This window comes from Hemitrygon akajei, chromosome 13 (assembly GCF_048418815.1).
Source record: "Hemitrygon akajei chromosome 13, sHemAka1.3, whole genome shotgun sequence".
NCBI classification, from domain to species: Eukaryota; Metazoa; Chordata; class Chondrichthyes; order Myliobatiformes; family Dasyatidae; genus Hemitrygon; species Hemitrygon akajei.
In genome coordinates, this window is record NC_133136.1 from 36892874 (window position 1) to 36913507 (window position 20634).

Sequence of the window (20634 nt, forward strand, 5' to 3'; positions counted from 1 at the left end):
TTTGAATAAACCTTTGGTATCCTCATATTACTGGCTAGCTAATTCTCTCCTAATGTTTTTTGTTATCTTCTCTTTGTTTTTAAATGCTTCCTAATCCTCTAATTTCCCACTAGTTTTTGCTACATTATATGCCCTCTCTTTTGCTTTTATGCTGTCTTTGACTTTTCATGTCAGCCGTGGCTGAGTCATCCTACCTTTAGAATACTATTTCATCTTTGGGAATTTCTCTCAAGAACTCGCCCATTGCTGTTCTGCCATCATCTCTGCTAGTGTCCTCTTCCAATGAACTTGGCCAGCTCATCTCTCAGGCCCCTCTAATTCCTTTTACTCCAGTGTAATACTGATACATCTGACTTTATCTTCTCCCTTTCAAACTGCATGGTGACATCTATATTATGTTCACTGCCTCCTAAGGGTTCCTTTACCTAAGCTCCCGAATCATATATGGTTCATTACACGACTTGCAGTCCAGAACAGCCAAAATCCCCTAATGGGCTCAACCACAAGCTGCTCCAAAAAACCATCTTGTAGGCATTCTACAAATCGACACTCTCAGGATTCAGCACCAATCTGATTTTCCCAATTTACCTGCATATTAATAACCATGACTTTCATAATATTGCCCTCTTGACATGCCTTTCTTAATCTCCCTTTGTAATTTGTATCGCACCTCTTGGCTTCTGTTTGGCAGCCTGTGTCTAACTCCCATCAGGGTACACGGTATGTGGATGGGAAGGGTATGGAGGGCTACGGTCCAGGTGCAGCTCCATTGGGCTATGCAGATTAATTGTTTGGCATAGACTAGAAGGGCTGAAGGGCCTGTTTCTGTGCTGTAGTGTTCTATGACTATGACTCTATACAGTATATCTGCATTTAAATATTTTAATACTTTATGTCTTGTGGAAGCAATCTATTAAATAGTTGCATAATTATAGTAGTAAAGTAGATGTAAACTTTCAAAAAGAAATGTCTTATTAAAAGAATCCTTTTCAAAATCACCAGATATTAGGTATAAGCTAACACTGGATGCTGATCTCAAGTCATCTCGTGTTAGTTCACGAGGATTATTTCAAGAAAACCATGACCGGGAAATAAATCAGTACATTACAGTTGGGAACTCACTAAAATGTAATGATCTCATGTTTTATGTCCAGGTAAGTACGTTATTAAATTATTTGTTATAGATGCAATAATATTTCACTCACTCTTGATTACTGTAACTGCTGGCTTATATGAAGACCAAACAGGACTACAAAACCAAAAAAACAATCCTTAAAGACTATAGAGAAGGGCATACAGCACAGAAACAGATCTATTGACCCACCAAGTCATGGTGACCATCCGACATTTACCCTATTCTCCACATGCTCATCTTCAACCCCCTCCTCCCACAGATTCCACGCTAGCAGCAATCTGCAGAGGACAGTTATCCTCAGTATTTATTTACTTATTGTTTGCACAGTTTGTCTTTTGCACATTGTTAGCTAGTCTTTATTTGTGTGTAATTTTTCATTGGTTCCCATTATATTTTGTTGTTCTACTGTGAATGCCTGCAAGAAACTAATATGGCAGGGGGATGGGAACCGGTATGATAGAGCTGAGGATGAGCCAGCAGATTTACAAGTAAATGATGGGTGTAACATGAATGTAAGGAAGGACAAGCCAATGACTGGGTACAAATGCAGACAGAGCAGAGAGTTAAGTTGTACCACAGGGGCAAAATTCAAAAGGGTGAAGAATGCAGCACTGAAGGTGCTATATTTAAATGCGCGTAGCATTAGGAATAAGGTGGATGAACTTGAGACGCAATTAGAGATTGGTCAGTGTGACATTGTGGGCATCACTGAGTTGTGGCTGAAAGAAGGCCATAGTTGGGAGCTTAACATCAAAGGATATACTTTGTATTGAAAGGACAGGCAGGAAAGCATAGGCGTTGGTGTGGCACAGTTGGTAAGAGATGGAATTACATCTTTAGAAAGAGATGAATAGGGTCAGAGAATGTTTAATCCTTGTGGGTGGAGTTAAGAAAATGGAAGGGTTTAAAAAAAAAATTCTGGGAATCATAGAAAGGCCTCCAAATAGTAGCCAAGATGTGGGGTTGAGATTGCAAAGGGAGTGGGAAAAGGCATGTGATAAGGGTAATGTCACAATTGTAAAGGGATGCAAAGGGATTGGGAAAATCAGGTTGTAAGAGAGGGAATTTGTTGAATGCCTATGAGGTGGCTTTTTAGAGCAGATTGTGCTTGAGCCTACTCAGGGATAGGCTGTCTTAAATTGCATGTAGTGTAATAATCCAAATCTTATAAGGGAGCTTAATGTAAAGGAACCCTTTGGAGACAGTGATCATAATATGATTGAATTTATACTGCAATCTGAGAGGGAGAAACATAAGTCAGATGTATCAGTATCACGAGTGAATCTGCAGATGCTGGAAATAAATAAAAAAACACGAAATGCTGGCAGAACTCAGCAGGCCAGACAGCATCTATGGGAGGAGGTAATAACGACGCTTCGGGCCGAAACCCTTCATCAGGAGTGAAGTAACATGGGATGGTCGTGGGGGGAGGGATAAAGTAGAGAGCTGGGAAGTGATAGGCTGGACGGAAATGGGCTGGGGGGAAGGTGGAGAATTATGGGAAATAAAAGAGAAAGAAAGGTAGTGCTGGGGGGAGAGATTATAGTGGGGGGAAAGAGAGAGAAAGAGAAGCAGACTAAAATAATAGATAGGGATGGGGGTAATGGTGGGGGACAGGGGTATCAACAGAGGTCAGTGAGTTGGATGTTCATGCCGGCAGGTAGGAGGGTACCTAGGCGGAAGATAAGGTATTGCTCCATCGACCTGCGTGGGGCCTCATCTTGATGGTAGAGGAGGCCATGGACAGACATATCGGAGTGGGAGTAGTCTGTGGAATTGAAGTGTGTGGCCACAGGGAGATCCCGCCATTGCTGGAGGACTGAGCGCCGGTGTTCGGCGAAACGGTCTCCCAGTCTGCGGCGGGTCTCCCCAATGTATAAATGGCCACATCGGGAGCACCAGATACAGTATATCACCCCAGTTGGCTCGCAGGTGAAGTGGTGCCTCACCTGAAAGGACTGTCTGAGGCCTGGGATGGTGGTGAGGGAAGAAGTGTGGGGGCAGGTGTAGCACTTCTTCCGTTTGCAGGGATGAGTGCCCGGAGGGAGGTCCGTGGGGAGGGATGGGGGGGATGAATGGACAAGGGAGTCACGTAGGGAGCAATCCCTGCGGAAAGCCGAGAGTGGGAGGAGAGGAAGATGTGGTTGGTGGTGGGATCATGTAGGAGGTGGCGGAAGTTACGGAGGATTATGCGTTGGATCTGTAGGCTGGTAGGGTGATAGATGAGGACCAGGGGGACTCTATCCCTGGTGGGCTGGCGGGGGGATGGGGTGAGGGCAGAGGTGCGTGAAATACGGGAGACGCGATGGAGGACAGAGTTGATAGTGGACGAAGTGTGTATCAGTATCACAATGGATTAAAGGGATTGACTGTGGAAGACACTAGCAGTGTGCCAGAGATCCGTGAGTGTCAGGAAGCAGGAGTGGGTGTCATTGCTATTATAAAAGAAAAAGTGCTAGGCTAACTCAAATGTCTTAAGGTGGATGAGTCACCAGGAAAAGATGGACTACTTCCCAGAGTCTTGAAAGAGTTTGCTGAAGAGTTGAAAGATGGTCATGATCTGTCAAGAATCACTTGATTCTGGAAGATTGCAAATGTCACTCCATGCCTTAGGAAGGAAGAAAGGCAAAAGAAAGGAAATTATAGGCCATTTAGCCTAACCTCAGTGGTTGGAAAAGTGTTGGGAGTCTATTATTAAGGATGAGGTTTCAGGGTTCTTGCAGACTAATGATAAAATAAGTCAGTCATATGGTTTCTGTAAAGGGTAAACTTGCCTGATAAACCTGTTTGAGTTCCTTAAGAAAGTAATAAGCAGAGTGGATGAAGGAGAGGCACTGGATGTCATTTACATGGATTTTCAGAAGGCATTTGATAAGGTGCCTCACATGACGCTGCTAACAAGATAAAATCCCATGGTGTTACAGGAAACATACTGGCATGGATAGAGGAATGGCTGACAGGCAGGAGGCAGTGAGTGGGAATAAAGGGGGGTCTTTTCTGGTTGGCTGCCAGTGACTAGTGTTGTTCCTCAGTGGTTGGTATTGGGACCACTGCTTTTCACATTGTTTGTCAATGATTTAGATAATGGAATTGATAGCTTTGTGGTGAAGTTTGCAGCTGATATGAAGATAGGTTGAGGTTGGGTAGTGCTGAGGAAGCAATGTGATTGCAGCAGGACAAACTGGAAGAATGGGCAAAAAAGTAGCAGATGGAATACAGTGTTGGGAAATACATTATAATGGATTTGGTAAAAAGGAACAATAGTGCGGGGTATTATCTAAATAGGGAGATGGTTTAAACATCAGAGGTGCAGAGGGACTTAGTCTTCATGCAAGACCCCCAGAAAGTTAATTTACAGGTCGAGTCTGTGGTAAAGAAAGCAATTGCAATTTTGGCATTTACTTCAAGGGGAATAGGGTATAAAACTAGGAGATAACACTGAGCCTTCATAAGACACTAGCCAGGTCGCGCTTGGAGTATTGTCAACATATCTCAGAAAGGACTTGTTGTCATTGGAGAGAGTCCTGGGGAAGTTCATGAGGATGGTTCCAAGAATGAAGGGGTTAACATTTGAGGGGTTAACATTTGGCAGATTTGGGTCTATGCTCAATGGAATTTAGAAGTATATGGGAGGATGTCATTGAAACCTATCGAATGTTGAAAGGGCAAACACGAGGTAATCTGCAGATGCTGGAAATTCAAACACAAAATGCTGGTGGAACACAGCAGGCCAGGCAGCATCTATAAGGAGAAGCACTATCAACGTTTCGGGCCGAGACCCTTCGTCAGGACTAACTGAAAGGAAAGATACTAAGAGATTTGAAAGTAGTGGGGGGATGGGGAAAAGGTGATCTCCCAGTGGCCACACATTTTAATTCCATGTCCCATTCTGATATGTCTATCCATGGCCTCCTCTACTGTCAAAATGAATCCAAACTCAGGTTGGAGGAACAACACCTGAGATACCGTCTGGGTAGCCTCCAACCTGATGGCATGAACACTGACTTCTCTAACTTCCGTTAATGCCCCTCCTCCCCTTCTTACCCCATCCCTGACATATTTAGTTGTTTGGTTTTTTTTCTGTCTCTCTTCCCATCACTCTGCCTGTTCTCCATCTCCCTCTGGTGCTTCCCCCCACCCCTTCTTTCTCCCGAGGCCTCCTGTCCCATGATCCTTTCCCTTCTCCAGCTCTGTATCACTTTCGCCAATCACCTTTCCAGCTCTTAGCTTCATCCCACCCCCTCTGGTCTTCTCCTATCATTTCACATTTCCCCCTCTCCCCACTACTTTCAAATCTCTTAGTACCTTTCCTTTCAGTTAGTCCTGACGAAGGGTCTCGGCCTGAAACGTCGACAGTGCTTCTCCTTATAGATGCTGCCTGGCCTGCTGTGTTCCACCAGCATTTTGTGAATGTTGAAAGGACTAGGCAGGGTGGAGGTGGAGAGGATGTTTTCTATGATGGAGGTATCTCGAACTAGAGGCACAGCCTCAAAATTGAGGAGTGACCTTATAGAACAGAGGGAAGGAGGAATTTTTTTTTTTAGCCAGAGAGTAGTGAATCTGTGGAATGCTCTGCCACAGAGTACAGTGGGTATGTTTAATGCAGAAGTTGATAGTTCCCTGATCGGTCAGGGCATCAAAGGATATGGCGAGAAGGCAGGTGTATCGGGTTGAGTGGGATCTGAGATCAGCCATGATGGAATAGTGGAGCAGACTAGATGGGCTGAGCGGCCTAATTCTGTTCCTATGTCTTATGGTCTAAGAAAGTGAATCTCAAGATGGAAACATATACTGTACATACTTTGATAAATTTACTTTGAGCTTGCACATTTTTGGGAAGTAGATGGAAACCAGAGCATACCAATGAGGCGTCTGAAAGGAAGTGTGAATGCTACACATCCAGTACCAGAGTTCAGAACTGAACCTGAGTCTATGGTACTGTGAAGAAGTGGTTATCTGGCTTTGACACTATTCTATACAATTTTCTAAAAATTATAATTCCTTATATTAATCATAGACAATAGACAATAGGTGCAGAAGTAGACCATTCGGCCCTTCGAGCCTGCACCGCCATTCTGAGATCATGGCTGATCATCTACTATCAATACCCGGTTCCTGCCTTGTCCCCATATCCCTTGATTCCCCTATCCATAAGATACCTATCTAGCTCCTTCTTGAAAGCATCCAGAGAATTGGCCTCCACTACCTTCCGAGGCAGTGCATTCCAGACCCCCACAACTCTCTGGGAGAAGAAGTTTTTCCTTAAATCTGTCCTAAATGACCTACCCCTTATTCTCAAACCATGCCCTCTGGTACTGGACTCTCCCAGCATCTGGAACATATTTCCTGCTTCTATCTTGTCCAATCCCTTAATAATCTTATATGTTGCAATCAGAACTTCTATACATTTAGAGGATATTTTGCATATTGCTAGATGTTATCTAACTATGGCTTTCAATTTTTTTCAAATGAGGATGCTGGAGATATTGTTAATCCAATTGATGTGCGGTTAGACTTTGGTCCACGAGTGCTTGAAGCTGGGCCCTCTCTTGATGTCTACACAGCAAGATCCAGGCAGTTTTCTGTGAGTTGAAAGAGCCTCACTTTGATTTCATGGATAATAAATTGTTATGTACATACAGAATTTAGTATTTCATTTATATTGTTGACATAGATTCCATTCTCCAAAGACTGTGGTGATGATGAAGAATGCGTAACTGATCTTGTAATTAAAGTTCATGTGATTAACCCCAGCAGCAGGTGAGAATATGTATCTCCATTCATTGAAATTACTTATTTTAGTATTTATTGAGAGAAAAAGAAAATCAATATTAATTTGGGAAGACCAACATATGCTTTCACATTTTTCATTTTAAGGTTTTTAAGAAACTTTTTAAGAAAGATCACATTGATTATTACAAATTTAATTTTTTTTCCTGCGGATGATAGCTACAAATGATTGAACCTGCACACACCTAACATTTGGAGTTTCACACTATTTGCATTTCCCAGCAGTCTCACAAGGTGAGCCTCGTGGCTGATCAACATCAAGCATTACTATCTACTACTGTAATCCTAGAAGCTTTCTATCACAACAATGGGATGTTTACCTACCTTCCAAGAACAATGATCAGGACATCTACAGTGTTGATTTCTGACTCTGTGTTCCAATGGGGGAAGAAAAACACCTTTAATTTCTGGAGCCTTCTCTACTTCTACTAGCCCACCCCCCACAAATGATCAATCATGTTAATGTCCATCAAAATAAACACCTAAAAGACAAGTTTTTTAATGGTCTTACTCTTAAAAAATTGTCTATCTTTAGACAATACAAAATCACAATTAGGAATCTGAGTCAGGAACTGTGTCTCAAAATCTGAACAATATCAAGTTATTTAATGCCTGGGACCAAAAAACATGTAGCACGTTGCCTTTACTAGTTGAGGCACTGAGTTCAAGAGTCAGGAAGTTATTTTGTATATTTATGAAACTCTAGTTATTACGTTCATTTTTGGTTGTCCCATTATAGGAATGATGTGGAGACTTTGGAGAAGTTGCAGAAGAGGTTTACTGGGATGCTGCCTGGATTAGAGGGTATTTGCTGGGATGGAGAGGTTGGACAAACTAGGGCTGTTTTCTCTGGAGAAGGAAGGGCTGAGAGAGACCTGATAGAAGTTTATAAAATCATGAGAGGCACAGATAGCATAGACAGCTGTATCTTTTTCGAATGTCTAATACCAGCAGACATACACTAAACAAGAGAGTGGAAGTTCAAACGAGATGTGGGCCAAGTTTTTATGCAGAGTGCTGGTTGCCTGGGAGTGGAGAACCATACAATAGAGGTCTGCAGAAGCTCTTGGATAGATAGATAGATAGATAGATACTTTATTCATCCCCATGGGGAAATTCAACTTTTTTCCAATGTCCCATACACTTGTTGTAGCATAACTAATTACATACAATACTTAACTCAGTAAAAAAATATTATATGCATCTAAATCACTATCTCAAAAAGCATTAATAATAGCTTTTAAAAAGTTCTTAAGTCCTGGCGGTAGAATTGTAAAGCCTAATGGCATTGGGGAGTATTGACCTCTTCATCCTGTCTGAGGAGCATTGCATCGATAGTAACCTGTCGCTGAAACTGCTTCTCTGTCTCTGGATGGTGCTATGTAGAGGATGTTCAGAGTTATCCATAATTGACCGTAGCCTACTCAGCGCCCTTCGCTCAGCTACCGATGTTAAACTCTCCAGTACTTTGCCCACGACAGAGCCCGCCTTCCTTACCAGCTTATTAAGACGTGAGGCGTCCCTCTTCTTAATGCTTCCTCCCCAACATGCCACCACAAAGAAGAGGGCGCTCTTCACAACTGACCTATAGAACATCTTCAGCATCTCACTACAGACATTGAATGACGCCAACCTTCTAAGGAAGTACAGTCGACTCTGTGCCTTCCTGCACAAGGCATCTGTGTTGGCAGTCCAGTCTAGCTTCTCGTCTAACTGTACTCCCAGATACTTGTAGGTCTTAACCTGCTCCACACATTCTCCATTAATGATCACTGGCTCCATATGAGGCCTAGATCTCCTAAAGTCCACTTTAGGCTTACTAATGTGCAGAGTATGGGGGGGATATGGGATATGTGTAGACAGAGGTTAGTTTAATTTTGCATTATTAGTTTGGCACATTTTGAGCCAGAGAGCCTGTTCCTGTGCTGTACTCTTCAATGTTCTAAAAATGAATGCAATAAATGTAAAATCTAATTGCTTAGAAACTAATAAGATATAGTTGATTTCTTATTGGTGTCATAATACAGAGACTACAAGTTTAAATTCCACAGTGGTAAATTGTGAAATGTAACTTTACATCAGTAAGTTCAAGGAATTGATTGTGGACTAGAGAAGGGGGAAATTGAGGGTCCACACACAAGTCCACATCGTGGGATCAGCAGTGGAAAGGGTGAGCAGCTTCAAGTTCATAGGTGTCAGCAGCTCTGAAGATCTATCCTGGCCCAATAAATTGATGCAATTACAAAGACGACGGCTATATAAAATTAGAACTTTGAGGAGATTTAGCATGTCACCAAAGACTCCAGCAAATATCTACAGATGTACTGTTGAGAGCATTTTAACGATTTGCATCACCATCTAGTATGGAGGGACCACTGCACAGGATTGGAAAAAGCTGCAGAAAGTTACGTTCATTGAACTCTATCATTTCACACTGGCCTCCCCAGCGTTGAGGACATCTTCCGAAGGCAATGCCTCAAAAGGCAGTATCCATCACTGAGAAACCCCATCACCCAGGACAAGCCCTCTTCACATTGCTACCACCAAGGAGGAGGTACAGGAGCCTGAAGACACATGCTCAATGTTTTAGGAACAGCTTCTTCTCCACCGTCATCAGATTTCTGAATGGACAATGAACTCATGTACACTACTTTCTTATTTTAATCTCTTTGCACTAATTTAATTTTATATATGTTTCTTATTTTATTTTATAGATTTTATATTACATATTGTAAAACACCGCTGTCACAAAACAACATTTCATGACATATGGCAGTGATATTAAACCTAATCCTGATGCTGATTCCATTATTCAATGGGCTAACTCCAAAAAGATTACCATACTGCTGGGATGGTGTAAATACTTTGGTTCATTAATTTTCTTCAGTCCTTTTGCAAACTAGTCTCAGGGACAGGGTCAAGGCCAATAAGTAGGATACCAACAAGGTAGTGAAACAGTATTTTCTTTACATACATCACTGTGAATATGTGACTTTATTAAGATGTATTTATTGATTAACTCTGGGATACAATAAGTTAAATCAATTATTATTTCTCTGAATAACAATTGTATTTGAACTTTATGCATATTTTTGAATATAATTTACATTTTGCACAAGGCGTTGCTGAATGCACACTAAGATTAATAAATTATCTTTACCAACAGAATGGTGCCATATATCGTTAGCAGCAAGAACAAACGGATAACGATTAATGTAGAAACAGAGAACAAAAAGGAAAATGCATTTAATGCTAAAGTCAAGATACAGTTTTCTAAAAACATCTTTTTTTCATCAGTGAGTAGAGCATTTGTTATGTGTGTACAATATATCTGTAATAAAAATACCAGGGTAGATGTTTGTCTTTGGAGTCATACAGAATGGAAATAGGCCCTTCAGCTGAACTGCTTCATGCTAACCAGGAATTCCATTTAAATTAGTCCCATTTGCTATCGTTTGGCTCATAAACTTTTCCTGTCCATGTACCTGTTCAAGTACCTTTTTAACTGCCTCAACCTAATACTGATCACCCTCTTGGTGACAAAGTTGCCCCTCCAGTTTCTAATAAATCTCTTCCCTCTCACCTTTACCTTATGCCGTCTAGTTCTGGGAAGAAGGCTGTGTTCATTCACCCTGTCTATACCCTCCTGATTCTGTACACTTCTTTAAGAATGCCTTTCATTCGCCTGTACCCCAATGAAAGAAGTCACACCCTCTCAGCCTCTCTATAATTCAGCCTGATAAGCTTGATGAATCACCTGGGAGGAAGCTAGAATGGAGAACTAGAGAGGTTGGCATGTCTCTAATAGCTAACATTAGTATCATGTGACAGTTATAAAAACCATCTTCAGTGAGGAAATGCACACCTACCCCTCCAACTATGCTGACATCTGCACTTGCATAGGTGTCCACTCAGCCTCCAACCTTGCTACCTTTCTTTAGTGTCCCTGCTGCAATGTTTTCTCCAGCTTCAGTAACAACAGTGTTTTACACTTGGCTCAAGGAGCAATTGTGGAATTTATGAAAATTTGTCAACTTCTCTGCCAAGACCATAAACTAAGCTGGACCCCTTTAAGTGGAACTATCTGATCAAACATTCTGCTCCCCAGCTCTATTTGGATGCCTGGAGAATTTGTAATTTGTCTGATGAGCACGCAGATCAGGATGTATAAAATGTGACAGAGACCTATCCCAAGCAATAAATAAATAAACGGCTGAAAATATTTTGTTTTTCTGCAACTTTGCTCTTTTGTCTGAATTGCAGTACTTTTAATGCAAAATAACAATCTAAACAGAAGTAGAGCTTATAGCTATTCAAAGCAAACATAATGCAGTATTAGATAACTAATTTGTCAACTGAGAGAGAAATGCATATATTTAAATTTTATGCACTGTATTTAACTTACTGTTTTAACAGGTCGATACTTCTGCAGTTTCATGTTTGATTGTGGACCCTCAGTCAATATCTTGTGACATTGGGCACCCATTTCTGCGAGGAGGAGATAAGGTGTTTTTCTTATTTACTTGAGATAATTATTTAATACCACTGATATAATGTATGATCATTGCATAGACCATTATTGCTAAATCTGCACAGATCTCATTATAGACTGTTTTTTAAAAAAACAGGTGGAAAATCTATATTGATAAAATCTACAATTTCTTAATATGCAAGTGTCAAGATAAAAAGGCACACCCAAGCAGAAGGTTATCAGAAAGACTGCGAAGAGTAAGGAATAACAAAGAAAGGAATGAACTAAGATTTTGGTTGGCTTGGTCATGAGAGAATTGGTTTACCTGCTCTGACACTGGCTACTCACATCTTATTGTCCTATGAACCCAAATGAGTTTAGCTTTGATCAAGTAAACCAAGATGCAGAATGAAAAACAGGCATGCCCAGAATAGAACTTAAATCTAATAATGAATGTGGTATTCTTTGCAAAAACCTTAAGTAGAAGTTTTTAATTTAAAGAGATACATAAGCATCAGAATATATACAACAGGACATAAAGTATAACAAACCAGTATCAGACTTAGGTTTACTATCACCAGCATGTGTCATGAAATTTGTTAACCAGCTCCACAACAGCAAATGTTCCTGGAGGGAGAATCCCTGGGGGGGGGGGGGTGAGGAACTGAAAACTATTTTGAAACTATTTTAGTATTTAGATTGCAGTATCAATATGCTAGCCTTTCTCAATCCATAAAATGTTCTGGTCTAAAACTGTCCCAATCTTTAGTCTTCACTTTGTGCTATTCTGAAGTCAAAATTTGTTTCAACATTGCATTTTTCTGTGATTAAACATGTTAGAGAAACATTAAAATTAAATGTATTGTCTCACTTTCCTTCTGTTGACAGGTATCTTTTGTTATCAATTTTGACTTCAATTTTAATGAACCAAAGAGGGATACATACATTGTCTTCCATGCTGTAAGGTATATACAGTGAATAAAAATATAAAAAGTTCATGATACTTTTAAAAGCATTATGGCTTCTATTTTTGCATTTTATTAACATGACTGCTTTACTTTATAGTGAGAGTATTGAAAAACCAGAAACTGTTTCTGACAATACAAAGAGAGTTGATTTTAAGGTGCAGTACGATGCTGAAGTTCTCTTCTCAAGGTATGGCTCTTGAAGAGCTGCTAAGAAATATTAATCACATTTTTTTTACTTTAATTATTCATGTTTGTGACAATCCAAATTAAGACTATCGGGTTAGACATTTTTTCCACTGTTAACCCAGCCTACATCCTACCTCATCTCCATTCTTGATTCTGTTGTCAATTTTTAAATATGATTCATCTTTCCTGCTACTTCCAGTTCTAATATTTTCATTCAGGTTTTGTTAACAATGAGATACACCAGTTTCAGATCTCAGGCGCACTATTCTCATCTAACGTTCTACTCTGTTAGTTCGGTGCATCTGCATCCAACCTTTTCCAGAACAATGACGAACAATGAGCTACATGTAATGAAAAGGAAATAGTTTTATTGCTCCACTATCTTGCTCAGCCCTTCTACACCCTCAGTTCAGTTAAGTCATTGGTTTGACATCTGATCTAAGATGAGCTATAAATTCTTTCCAACTAAATGGCATAAAACCAGAGTTCTTTTTTTGTGTGGTGTTCATATAGGGAAAAGTGAAAATCATTAGCAAAACCAACATCTAAATGAACACACTTGACTTTGAACTGCTGAAGCCTGACTATTGTTCAAGTCACGCCACATTGGCCAAGATACATCCTGACTGAATTATTACCTGGCAAATCGTGAGGAGAATTAAACACTCATGATTATCAGAAAACATCCTGTGTTTTGGCTTTATAATGGAAGAAAAGCCGTTGCTTAAGTAACAACAGGTGGAGGATATTGCCCTCAAGAATGTTTTCTGTAATATATTGAGGCTGAGATACCAGTCTAAATAACAACAAGCAAGCATTAACACAAACATTCTTGCAGCTAAAAGCAATTAAATATATTTTAACTTAACTGTATTAAATCAACTGAAAAGTTCTGCAGGCAGGTGTTTTGGTGCCCATTCATTTCAATGGTCCTGAGTATTCTGCAGTCCCAAACAAAGGAAGCTAACACACAACAGCAGAGAGGATGATGCTGCCACTGACCTAAGTTCTCACTGGTGTGAAACTTGTCAGTTTGTTGATGGTTCATGGAAACTCTAATAGAAGCACAGGAAACCAGGTGGAAAATCTGTCCCAATAAACAAACATCTGGAGGAACTCAGTAGGTCTAATACTATCTGTGGGGTTGAAGCAAATGTTGAAGGTTCAGTTCAAGACTCTGCAGCAGCACAACAATCTTACTAAGACACACTAGTTAGTAGCAGAGAGTATTTTATCAAAGCACGCCAACTTAGGGTTAAATAGGTGGGTTACTGAGTAGTGCAGCTTGTTGGGCCAGAGAGGCCTTTTCCACATTGTATCTCTAAATAAATAAATAAATCTTTCAAGCACTATTCCTTCTCACTTTGACAGCAGCTCTTTGAGACGCTGCTCTCCCTCTGCTTGCTAATGCAATTCTGCTCTTCGACTATGTTCTTCCTAAGACTCGCTCCTACAGCCGTGTGCCCTTCTAGTCCTGAGTGTTGACCCAAATTATCAGCAATTTGGTTGAGTGAACTTGACCTTTTCTCCTTGGAGCGACGGAGGATGAGAGCTGAGCCGATAGAGGTGTATAAGATGAAGAGAGGCATTGATCGTGTGGATAGCCAAAGGTTTGTTCCCAGGGCTGAAATGGCTAACACAAGAGGGCATGGTTTTAAGGTGCTTGGAAATAGATACAGAGGGGATGTCAGGGGTAAGTTTTTCACAGAGTGGTAGGTGTGTGGAATGCACTGCTAGCGAAGTGGTAAAGGCGGGTGCAATGGGGTCTTTTAAGAGACACTTAGATAGGTACATGGACCTTCGAAAAATAGAGGGCTATGCAATAGGGTAATTCTAGGCAGTTTCTAGAGTAGGTTTGGGGTCAATACAACATTATAGGCTGAATGGTCTGTAATGTGGTGAGGATTTCAATGTTTCAGTTACTTTCCACCCACAGATGCTGTTTGACTTGCTGAGTTCTTTCAGCAGTTTGCTTTTGAGTATGGTGTGAAAACAGGATTGGTCATGTTTGTTTTAAAATGCAAAACAATCTTGAAGAGCTACTCCTGCTCCTATTTAGTATGTTCCTCTATCTCTTTAAAATAACTGTTCAGAAAATGATCAGTGAACATGGATAGCACAGTTGTGTAGCTGGTAGAGCTGCCTCACAGTTCCAGAGATCTGGCTTTGACCTTGTGCGTTAGTGCTGTCTCTGTAGCGTTTTACACATTCCCGTTTGAGTCTGTGCATGGCTTTCCTCCGGACATTCCCGTTTTCTGCCACACCCCAAAAGTGTATCCGCTCCTACATCAACTGGGCACTGTAAATTTCCTCTAGTGGTAGAATTTGGGGGGGAATTGATGTGAACTTGTGATAAACAAAATAATGGGATTAATATAGGATTTGTCCAACATGCTCAGCATGGATTTGATGGGCAGAAGGGCATGCTCCCTTGCAATCTCTGTCCATCAGCTATATCAGAATGTACAGTCATGAATCTACTTTTACTTTGTTACATGACTGTAGGTCCCATTCTTTATCTATGACCTTTAATGTTTTTGATTTTACAGAGCCAGCAACATGCATTTCTATGAAATCAATCCTGATAAACAGGTTCCACAAGTAATCAAAGACTTCAAGGATATTGGTCCAGAATATGCTATTATCCTCAAAGTAAGTTTTGTTGGACCTTTTGGCCTATTGCATGTTGATTGTTTTTTTCATTTCATACTTCAATGAGTTCCCTTCTTTTCATTTGGGGTAGAATAAACCTAGCAGTTTAACAGTTACTCACTAAAGTGACTTTTCAAATACTTCTATTTATATACAGGCCATCCATGGAGCACAAATGTTCAATTTATGGACATCTTGACATATGAATGAGCTCCATAACATTATTAAATTCAAAAGCCCAACATATGTACCTACATTTATAACAAATGGCAAAGCTTGTTTCCTCGGTTTCTCCACTTCTAGTAAACGTTCTTTCTTTTCAGTCTTGTACACTTTTGATGCCATTCATTACAATACTGTGGAGATATGGTTACTGTATCAGGTGTATTTGCTGACTTATAGACAAAATCAGCGTATCAATATCTGCACAAAAGGAACCCATTCATTACAGGGAGAAGCTAAACCTTTTAATATACTAAGGTCCTTCATGAAGGAAACAAGCAAGTGCCTATCCATAGTGAAAGGTGACCAACAATACTGAACTATATACCCTTACAAAGACACTAAGAAGCTGAAACAGAAGCAGAAAGTTAAGAAGATTAAGGTCTGGATAACAGAAGCATCTGCTATCAGAGATGGTCAAAAAATGTAAGACCATAAGACATAGAAGCAGAATTAGGCCTTCTGACCCATCGTGTTTGTTCCACTATTCCATCATGGCTGATTTATTACCCTTCTCAGCCCCATTTTTCTTGCCTTCTCCCCATATTGTTTGATGCCCTAACTAATCAAGAGCTTATCAACCGCCATTTTGAGGATACCCAATGACTTGGCCTCCACAGCCATCTGTGGCAATGAATTCCACAGATTCACTACCCTCTGGAGAAGGAAAACTATGATCTCAAACCTAAACTTTATTGCCTCTATACCCATGCATGGCGAAGGCTTCGGAGGTAAACCCCAAGGGAAAAATCCAGAGCTGGAGACTCTAATGTTGAATTCAACACAGACCAGAAATTCCTGTGTTGCTGCTGGTGCCAAACTGCAATGGTCTCTCCCATTCATTAAAACTCATCAGCTGCATGGAGGGGGGAGCCCGCTGCATGGGCAACAGTTAGCGCTCCATGTTGTATTGCCCTAGCTTAATATCACATCATTACCCTCTGGCTAAAGAAATTCCTCTACTCCTAGACTCACCTACTATAGGAAACATCTTCTCCACATCCACTCTTCCTAGGATTTTTCAATATTCAATAGGTTTCAATGAGATCTCCCCGCATTCTTCTAAACTCCAGTGAGTTCAGAATCAGGTTTATTATCACCGGCATGTGACGTGAAATTTGTTAACTTAGCAGCCCCAGTTCAATGTATACATAACATAGAAGAAACAAATATAATAATAAAATAAACCTTATTCAGTATACTTTATACAGTATACGTATATTGAATAGATTAAAATCATGCAAAAAAAAACAGAAATACTAATTTTTTTTTAAAGTAAGGTAGTGTCCAAAGATTCAATGTCCATTTAGGAATTGGATGGCAGAGGGGAAGAAGCTGTTCCTGAATCGCTGAGTGTGTGCTTTCAGGCTTCTGTACCTCCTACCTGATGCTAACAGTGAGAAAAGGGCATGCCCTGGGTGCTGGAGGTCCTTAATAATGGATGCTGCCTTTCTGAGACACCACTGCTTGAAGATGTACTGGGTACTTTGTAGGCCAGTACCCAAGATGGAGTTGACTGGAGTTTACAACCCTCTGCAGCTTCTTTTGGTCCCATGCAGTAGCCCCCCTCCCGATACCAGACAGTGATGCAGCCTGTCAGAATGCTCTCCATGGTACAACTATAGAAGGCCCAGAGCCATCAAATGCCCACACTAATCCTCTCATTCCTGGAATCATTCTTGTGAACTTCCTCTGGACCCACTCAATGCCAGCACATCTTTAATTAGATAAGAGATGCAAAACTGCTCACTATACTCCAAATGCAGTCCAACTAATGCCTTATAAAGCTTAGCATTTGTATTCCAGCAGTCTCCAAATGAGTGCTAATGCCTTCCTTACCACTGACTCAACCTGCAAGTTAACCCTTAGAGAATCCTGCCTTTGTTCCTTCTACCAAAGTGCATGACCATACGCCCATACACTGCATTCCATCAGCCAATTCTTTGCCCATTTTTCTAATCTGTCGAAGTCCTTCTGTAGGCTCCCTGCTTCTTCAACACGATCTGCCTCTGCACCTATCTTCATATCATCCGTGAACTTGGCAACAAATCCATCAATTCTATCATCCAAATCATTGACATATAACGTGAAAAGAAGCAGTCCTTACACCGACCTCTGCAGAGCACCACTAGTCACCTGAAGCTAAGCAGAACAGGCCCCCTTTATTTCCATTCTCTGCCTCCTGCCAGTCAATCAACCCTCTATTCACATTAGTATTTTTACGGTAATACCATGGGCTCTTGTCTTGTTTAGCAGCCTTATGTGCAGCACTTGTGTCAAAGGCCTTCTGAAAATTCCACTATTAAAAATAAACAATGGCCACAGATTCTCCTTTGTCTATCCTACTTGTTACTTCCTCAAAGAATCCCGACAGATTTGTCAGGCAAGGTTTCCACTGAAGGAGACCATGTGACTTTAGTCAATTTTTATCATGTGTCTCAAATTACCCCAAACTTCATTCTTAATAATAGACTGCAACATCTTCCCAACCACTGAAGTCAGGCTAACTGGCCAATAATTTACTTCCTTCTCCCTCCCTCCTTTCTTTGAGAGTAGAGTGACATTTGCAATTTTCCTCTCTTCCAGAACCATTCCAGGATCTACTGATTTTTGAAAGTTTATTAATACCTGCACAATCTCTTCAGCTACCTCTATCAGAAAGCTGGGCTGTGATCCATCTGGTCCAGGTGACTTATCTACCTTCACACCTTTCAGCTTCTCAAGCACCTTTTCCTTAATAACAGCAACTACACTCACTTCTGCCCTCTGACACTCGAATTTCTGGCGTACCGCTAGTGTCACAGTGAAGACTAATGCACGATACATACTTATTATGTTAATCTGCCATTTCTTTGTCCCCATTACTAATACTTCAGCATCATTTTCTAGCAGTCCAATATCCATTCTCGCCTCTCTTTTACTCTTTAGATTATCTGAAATCTTCCTTTATATTATTGGCTAGTTTATCTTCATTTTTCATCTTTTTTTCTCCTTATTGTGATTTTTTAGTTGCCTCATATTGGGTTTTAAAAACTTCCTAATCCTCTAACTTCCCACTAATTTTTGCTATATTATAGCTCTCTCTTGCTTTTATGCTGTCTTTGACTTCCCTTGTCAGCCATGGTTGCCTCATCCTCCCTTTTAGAATACTCCTCCAGCTTTAGGATGTATCATCCAAATTACCACAGAAATTCCAACCATTGCTGTTCTGCCATCGCCGCTGCTAGTGTCCTATTCCAATCAACTTTAGCCAGCTCCTCACTCATACCTCTGTAATTACCTTCACTGTAATACTGATACATCTCACTTCTCTCTCAAACTGCAAGGTGAATTCTATCATGTTATTTTTGATAGCCTTGGAAAAATTCACACTCAGGACAACAAATAATTTTTCGGGTCTTTAATTCCTTTATCAGTTTTAGATGATTTTAATGCAGAAAGAGGGTATCAAAATAAACAACAAAATTAATTTTTTTAAAAACATAGTTCCTGCTGTTACAATCTCAGCTTAATTTTGGTCCACACACATGTGTATCAACTAGTTGTGTATGCAATATGAAAATCAGTAAAGCAAAGTATACAAATCCAGTATGGGAGTGGCAATTCTAAATAAACAATACAAACAACATTAGAATCCCACCAATCCTGTACCTTATACACAACATCAAAAATATGAATAAATACATCTCATCTTAACTAATATCACTTCGGCACATGCATGCTTAACTTCCAAAGGCTAGACCCCGAAATGTGTTCTTCTTGTTCACGCTATGTGAACAGAAATTAACACATACACATTACTCTATTACATTCACATTTGGTCACGAAACAATAAAGAATAACAAAAATAAACCATTACAACTTTTACAATATATTATCTTGTAGTTAAATCACTAGAAAGACTAACCTTCTAGGCTGATGAGGAACTTTGCATAAACATGCTATCCAGTGCCAATAGCTTACTCGCAAAAATATAAAGCATCCAGATGTAAAACATGTCACATTTCCAATATTCTAGATTTACAAACAAGTATAAACAAATTTACATAGATATTATTCACCTTTCCTCACCATGCCTGGCAAAAGCAGCTCCCAGCACTGTATGTTTGCTCTGAACATTGTAACTCCTCTTTCTTCTCTGCACGTGCATAATGATGTCACCATTTTCTCTTAGCGACACAGGCAGCTATCTTACCAGGGTGAATACATAAGTGCACTTTAACAATAAAAAGTAATATTCAATGATCACCTGGATACATCATGACCACTGCCTCCTAAGAGTTCCTTTATATTAAGCTCCCTAATCAAAATTGGTTCATTACACAGATTGCAAACCAGAGTTGCCTTTCCCCTAGTGGTCTCAACCACAAGCTGCTCAATAAAGCCATCTTGTAGGCATTCTACAAAATCCCTCTCTTGGGATCCAGCACCAACCTGATTTTTCCCAATCTACTGCATATTGAAATCCCTTATGACTGTTGTAATATTGCCCCTTTTCTACCTCCTGTTGTAATTTGTAACCCACATCCTGGCTACTGTTCGGAGACCTGTATATAACTCCTGTAGCGAACCAGATCCAAAAACATTACCGCTGCCAGCGACCCTATAGGTCTATTATACTTGCATGACACACCCTCACTCCAGTAATGATCACTCTAAAAGTCAAGGATATGTATTTGATCATTTATTAGCAATTATCAATGTACAATCTTGAAGAGCTGAAACTTAAGATTATCCAAGTGAAAGCTAAGCATAATTGAGCATTATTGAGTAGTCAACAAAAGATAAACTGCTATGAAGAAAACATGGAAGATATCACTTAGTCCCTTCGCTTTCATCACACCCATACGTGTGAGCAGTTATTGTAAGAAACGCGCAACACGGGATACAATGCAGATAGAGAACAGATGCATGGCTCCTACAACTCCCATCAGTCTTTTTACCCTTTGCAGTTTCATAACTCTAGCCAGAAGGATACATCACCTCTTTCTAAGGACTTGATTTCACTTTTTTACCAACAGAGCTACCCACAACATCCTACCTGCCAATCTCTAACTGTGCTACAAAATGATCTACCTTATTCCTAAACACTACATGCATTCAAACATAACACCTTCAGTCCAGTATTCATCACCCTTTTTGATTTTTGCATCCATGTTACACTACACCTCATCCCACTGACTGCTTGAGATGGATAAAAAGGTCTATAT

The 20634-nt window shown here is 40.3% G+C and overlaps 1 protein-coding gene across 2 annotated transcripts in view; it reads left to right on the top strand.

Moving 5' to 3' along the window:
- Positions 1–20634, top strand: part of LOC140737766 (integrin alpha-2-like) — a 167874-nt gene that overhangs the window by 131560 nt on the left and 15680 nt on the right. For both annotated transcript variants that reach the window (XM_073064396.1, XM_073064395.1), the window contains exons 17-24: positions 1003–1154; positions 6609–6719; positions 6810–6895; positions 10092–10221; positions 11342–11431; positions 12285–12361; positions 12462–12551; positions 15100–15202. In XM_073064396.1, coding sequence (XP_072920497.1) covers positions 1003–1154; positions 6609–6719; positions 6810–6895; positions 10092–10221; positions 11342–11431; positions 12285–12361; positions 12462–12551; positions 15100–15202 — 839 coding nt within the window. The remainder of the gene's footprint in view (positions 1–1002; positions 1155–6608; positions 6720–6809; positions 6896–10091; positions 10222–11341; positions 11432–12284; positions 12362–12461; positions 12552–15099; positions 15203–20634) is intronic.